Source organism: Trachurus japonicus, chromosome 24, assembly GCF_045865225.1.
Source record: "Trachurus japonicus isolate A0001 chromosome 24, Traja_1.0".
Lineage (NCBI taxonomy): Eukaryota > Metazoa > Chordata > Actinopteri > Carangiformes > Carangidae > Trachurus > Trachurus japonicus.
In genome coordinates this window covers 18,171,603-18,178,279 of record NC_140930.1, presented here as the reverse complement: position 1 = coordinate 18,178,279, position 6,677 = coordinate 18,171,603, and the positions used below count along the sequence as shown (strand labels likewise).

Sequence of the window (6,677 nt, the reverse complement as noted above, 5' to 3'; positions counted from 1 at the left end):
CCGTAGAATACTGCTTTTTAGGGATTAATTGATAATACCTCATCCTAACTCAGTGTCTTTGCAGCACTGCAGACTTCTTTCCATTAGTCCCTCTGTTGATTTATGAGCTGTTGTTACGGCTGAATTTAGCTTTGGTTAGATTTTAGATATAATTCTGAGATCAAGGCCCACGTACAGTATGTACTGTGTCTATAAATAAATACAGGGTCTGCATAGGAAGCTACTTTCATTATTGGCTACATGTTTCCATGGGGGCAATACTGTACCAGCAGCCTCCTCTGTGCTTCATGTATTTGTGCCTGGGTAATGGAGCAGAAAGAAGAGATGAATTAAAGGATTGTTAAAGTTGAACACTGCGACTACTGGGCCTAAAATTCAGTTTTTATAAATGTGACCACTGACCAGTTTCTTTTAGTAAATGAAAAATGTCCCAATCTGCTTTTACATGGCAGTTATACCATACCATATAGCCTACCATATGGCAGAAACTGGATCTCACATGGTGCACAGCAGTCTACTAAATGTCCATCCACAGCTGTCCATAAGCTGCTGTGGTTATAAATATCAGTGTATCTGACCTTCATGAGCAACTTTCAATAGAGTCTCAATATCAAACGGTTGCAACCATTAGCAACATAGTATTAAGCCGTTAGGGAAGTGTGGGACACCTTATCAGTAGCTAATTGGCCATTCCAAAATTGTGTTAAATAGCCAATTAGCAATTAATTACACACTTGTGAATACTAAATGAGCTGTTCATTTTCAGATCCCAGGACACTGTGGACAAATTAGACATTAATAATGAACATATTGCCCCAAAGTTAAACAGAAATTCCTGATTTAGCATCGAGTGAATTATAAAGTCTTTACTTTGTGATGGGAAAATGTGTGAGATCATGTTCCCCATTTTATTTGACCTACATATAAAGTCTCCGTCCAGATGTCCACTGCTGCCATAACAGAAAATCCTACCGATTATAGTTATTCTCATTCTTCATTCCTGCTCTTCAAAATGTTTTTTTTTTTTAAATTGCACAAAAAAATGTCTCACTGAAACAAGGCTGAACTCTGCTGGCATGACATACACACGCGGCCACAGTCTTGTCACTGAATCAGGGTCTCAAAGAGATCAAATGCAATGATCAAAATAAAGCCAATATCCACAACATTTTAAAACCTAGTGTACCACAGTGTACAAACACAGCCTACAAGTTGTGTGAAGGCTTAACCCATGGTCCAACGCACCATGACAGAACCCCCCCTCGAGAGATGCTAACCGAGCTAGCTTCTCTAGTTGCATAGATAGTTGTAGCAATTTTAGCAATGACCGCACCATCAAACATCGCAGACTATTTCTCCACGCGCAAACCGCGATCAAAAAGCCATTCATAGCCACAAATAATGCTCAGAACAACAGCACCAAACAAAATCAACAGTACAAACAGGGTCCCAGCACATAATACGAGGCATCAAGCTTCTGTTAGCTTTGCCTGGTTTCTATTGAAAAGAGACGAAAACAACTCACCCACTCTCCTCCAGTTATACAGCAACTTTCCGCGTCCAGCATAGTGTCCAGGCACTGACGAAACACGTCCGAGTCCGACTGGCAGCACAAACAAAGTTTCAGCGACCATGGTCAGGCAGTGACCACACATGACCACTTGATTCTCCCAGGTCCAGCACATAGACGCCACCGGCATCTCTCCCTCTTTCACTTTTCTCCATTTCCTTCAGTCCGTCTTCGGTAAACTCGGTCTCAAACTGGCGCCCATCGAAAATAAAACAGTCGTCGTTGTTCTCAAACTGCATAAACTCAGCCGTGTTGTCCCCTCTGTGATGTCTGCTTCACTATTTTACAGTCAGTCTCTTCCGGCAACAAACGTCGTCCTAATCTTGCGTGTGACGTCACGTCTAATCTCGCGCTTGTTTACGTGATTTTCTCCCGCAAATATCTAAAGTTAGAAATGCCCAATTCCGTTCATTTCCCTGTGAACACTCGATAATAACTTTTAGAAACTGATAGGCAAGATACATAGGAACTTTGACTGCATTGCATGGAGTAGGGGAGAGTGGGGTAAATTGAGCCACTTTTTGTATTCAGGATCACTAGTACATCAAGACAAATATAGTTTTGTTGCTAACTAACACATCTGCATATATTTCAGGGTGTTTTGCATCCCTACAAATTAACAGAATGAGTGTAAATATAACTGTTTTTAAAATATAGCATGTTCAAAAAAAGTGGTCTTGTGACTTAAATTTACCCCATGAATGGGGTAAATTGACCATAGGAGTGGGGTAAATTGATCAACCCTCCCTTCTTCCATCCATCTCCTACCTCCCCCTTTCCTACTTAATATTTCATCTGTCCAGGCTACAGATGAACACAAACTGCAGGGACTTCCTGCTGAGCCACCAACTCACTGAGATTTGGGGAGTTTTGCAATTACATGGCATCTTGGGAAGAATCCCAGATATTTTTCTTTGAAAGTAAAGTTTGGCACACTATAAAAAACTTTTCCTGTTTATAGGAACATTCTTACTGTAATCACAAACATACAGAATCTTGATTTAATCATTTGGACATATAGCCTACAGCCAAAATGCATTCATTAAGTGTATAGGATAGGTGGCTCAACTTACCCCTGGCCAAATGGATCAACTTACCCCACAGCTACCTTAGCTTGGGTTTATTGCTCTCACAGCTAAAATGGTGCAGTTTCATGCAAGGTTTACTACCTCATGTTGTAGCTCATAGATACCACAACCCATGTACAGTATAAAACAAATTTGCAATCATCTCTTTTGGTCTAAACACAATTCTCATGAAACTTATGATCGACAAAATTCACTCTCGAGAGTGAAAAATGATTTTTTTTGGTCATAAATGTTAAACCACTTTACTCACGTGGTTCTAATCTTCACAGACTCCATGAAATGATGCCTGCCTCCCAAATATTTGGTCAAATGCTAACTTTTTCCTAGTTTCCTAGAAACAAGGGGTGGGTCAACTTACCCACTGGCTCATCTTACCCCACTCTCCCCTAATAATCACACATTTTCATCCTTGAGCTGCAGGACTCTACACAGTAGCCTAATCGCCTCCACGCCAGCGGACTACCTAACCATGGCAGTAACAAGCAGACATCACAGAGGGGACAACACAGCTGAGTTTATTATGCAGTTTGACAACAACAACAAAAGATACTTTATAAACCGTTTAATTTATGCCGAAATATCCCTTTAAGCATCTCAGTCTCAGTCATTTAGGTCACTGTTCAAGGGGACATATTATGGAAATATCACTTTTTGAAGGCACTTTAACATATATTTGGGTGTTTGGCCTGCAGCAGCTCATGGTGGTCATGAGTGATCCTTGAATGCAGCTGAGGCTCCAACTCACTAACAGATTACATGTGGATTAAAGTGGTCAGAGTAGAATAGAAAATGTAAAATATAGTTTTGCTTCTAAACATCCATCCAAGGGAAAAGCTGTTATACTAAGCTTCTGTAACCCTTAAATTACTCGTGTCTGAGACCTGAGAGTGATCTTTACAGGCGTCAGGCGCTTTTCAAAATCTACTCTGTGTAGCAGAGCTGTTTCTCCCTGCCCCTGCTGTTAGTTCTGCACAGTCTGACAACAAGATTGGAGGCACCCGGCCATGATGCAGCATCCATGACTGTAGAAATTAAACTGATATTTGCTTCTGCGAAAAACCAGCCTCTGAGGGAAATGTTGCTACTGCACTTATAAATAATTATTTAGTACTTTAAAGCACTTTTTCAAGGTTAACCCGTCTAGCTCAGGTGGACACAGTGCACAAGAGTGAGACACAGTGCTGAGGTCACATTTTCTCTCATGACTTCCTCCTCATTAATTTCCTCTGAAGAACCACAATTAAATGTTAACTACAGGTAGCTACATGAACATACATCAGATCACCAGGTACTAACAATGATGTCATTCATTTACCTTTTATGTGACCAGAGCCCCTCAAAAGATGACACGTTGACAAAGTCCATTCACTGTAAATCACTGTAATACATTTCACTGCAGATGGCACACATCACTGTTCACCTGTCACTTTCAACATACTGCAATAAACCCCTCCCCAGCAGCATCACAGCTGCTCAGGTATAAATATTGTATCAGGTGCATCAACATGTAAATTCTCACAGCAGAACTCCTGACTTTTCAATCAGGCAAAAGCAGCGGCCTGAGTCAACTGACACATCGATGTGTTTGTGTCAGTCAGAGAAGTCAAACAAGAGAACGTCCTTGCTTTTGTTCAACCACAGCGAGCTGGGAAATGTTTTGAGAGAAAAACGCTGTACAGTAAGTTCAATTTCACGTTTGGACTGAAATATTCTGGTCACGTCGACAGAAAAAACTGAAAAACACACTTTTAACATTTAGTTTTTGGCTCCCACGTTTCTACATTGAGCTGTTTAGTCGGCTGTTTTTGTAAATGGTTTGTAATTTTTGGAATCAAAGTGCTTTCCCACAAAAACCGCCGTCTTTGTAATCAGAACTGCATGGAGATGTGTGGATTCCATTTTATGAAGAAAAAAAAAAGGTCAATACGATGAAATATTTGTACAAAGTCATTTATTATGCATAAATATGTAACAAACCAGAACAGTTACCAAATTCTGTACAAATCTTTACATGGTTTAGGACAACTGCTTGTGGTTTATTCATCATCATCATCATCATCATTATCATCCTCATATCACAACACGGCTGGAAACCCACAGATTGCATAGATAGAAAATAAGCACCTTCTTTGAAAAGTAAACTGATATTGTAAACGTCAGTGGTTCATTATGTGGAAATTGTCCCTCTTTTTTCCAGTTGATGATTTTCATCTTTTTTTTTTTTTTTGTTACAAGCCTCAAATGTTTCCAAGCCTCTGAGCCTCACTGGGTGATTTGTATTCAGTGCACTCAAATTGGCTTGTCATACCTCCAAGTGCAGGTCTGCCCTCCTCCTGCACAGAAAACTCTCAGCTTATGCCAAAGCATAACCATTCAAGATTTGCTGGGTATCTGCCCACATCAATGTTATGCATACAGTTTGCTCTCCAAGTGACAGAAAACTCTTGGAGATCTGTGCCATTAAATAATTTACAACAAGGCTTTTGTTCAATTCTCAGAGGATCCAAAGTGATTTAGATGCGCTTGGCTTCAAAAATCAAATGATATTACATTGGGGTTTTGTTTTAAAATCAATTACAATGGGAAGAAACTGGTTGAAAACTGTATCTCCAATAATTACAATATCTAAAAGTGCTATTTATAGATTGTTTAGTACCATCACCCAATTCTCTTCCACATGCATTTGATAATAATGCAGCTTCTGGTGAAGCTGGGTCCAAACAGAGCCAATATTTGTTTGTCATTCGCTTTTCAAAACTCTTGTTTGTTGGCTGTCATTATTGAAAACCAATTCTGAGCCAGAGAGTATCTGGACAACAGCCCATCTCCAAATATCACTGGATAGCACTGAATCAGCAAATACAGAGGCGTCCGCACATGAATCAATCAGTCAGTCGATGATGGAGAAGAAAAGGAGAGAAAATGTTGCAGAAATAATTTCTCTGAGGAAAGATGTCGGAGAGGAAAAAATGGCTAAATTGTTGCTCTGACAGCGCATCCTGCTAACCTCGATCTTGGACAGTCAATACTCCAAAGCAAACATGGCTGAACAGATCATCCATAGACATGCTGGCAGGTATTTGTGATGTCTAAACATAACACAGAGCTTTCTTTCCAAAAAAAAGAAGAAAAAGATGTAACCGAGCTGGTATTTTCTGCCAGTCAGGAACGAAACAATGAAATTAAGCTTCGTGGCATAACCTGATAAGCCATCCAATTATTCTGCAGCGGGTGTCATGACAACAACACAGGGCCTCTGCTACCTCCCGCCGTCACAATTATTCTCAGTCATGATGCCATGAATACAGAGAGAGGGACCACTTCAGCCAGACTGGGGCACAATATAATATCCTCTTGATAGAGAACGTCATCTAAGTGGTGGATAAAAATAATTTGCAGAGTCTGTGCAGACCAACAATCTCCCTGTAATAAGATTTGGGACAAAGGACATGTTCTGCAGCACAGACTGCAGTTAGGAGATGAAAATGTGAACTGCATCTGTGAGTGTAAGAGGTGATTACAGACTTGAGAACGGGATCATTGTTTTGTGACTTGTATACTGTTCATGAGTTACTAATGACTATTTAGAAAAAATAAAGCAATTCCTGCAGTAAAAAAACAAAAACACATACGGTTATATTTGTATAAATTGTCTAAACTAATGCAAAACATACAAGCATCTACACATTCACATCTCAACAAGAGTGATAATTATCTTTAAAAAACAACTGTGTGAAGCCCTGATTCTATTTATCCTACTTCATTTACAATGTTACAATATGCATACATACATTACAGAGCTTTGACAATGAAAAAATACAGCATATGGAAATAGGTCTCTTTATTCTAATAGCCTTGCCTTACAATTGACCTCCTAATCTTATATCACCACCAGTCTTATAACAGCAGCCGAATGTGCGACAGCTGAATGGATAAAGAGATACAGTGAAGTCATACTGAACTGAGACAGCACTCAGAGACTGTTATGTTTAGTGAGTTTGAAGATTAAGTTTTCTGTC

General features: G+C 39.7%; 1 protein-coding gene across 4 annotated transcripts in view; it reads right to left on the bottom strand.

Moving 5' to 3' along the window:
* The window catches only part of LOC146961830 (low density lipoprotein receptor adapter protein 1), a 93,939-nt gene that overhangs the window by 46,465 nt on the left and 40,797 nt on the right, over positions 1–6,677 (bottom strand). The window contains exon 9 of one of the 4 annotated variants that reach the window (XM_085771419.1): positions 5,405–5,598. The exons of the other annotated variants lie outside the window; for them this stretch is intronic. Coding sequence (XP_085627545.1) covers positions 5,541–5,598 — 58 coding nt within the window. The 3' untranslated portion in view covers positions 5,405–5,540. Of the gene's footprint in view, positions 1–5,404; positions 5,599–6,677 lie in introns of those variants that run through there. 4 annotated transcript variants of the gene reach the window in all.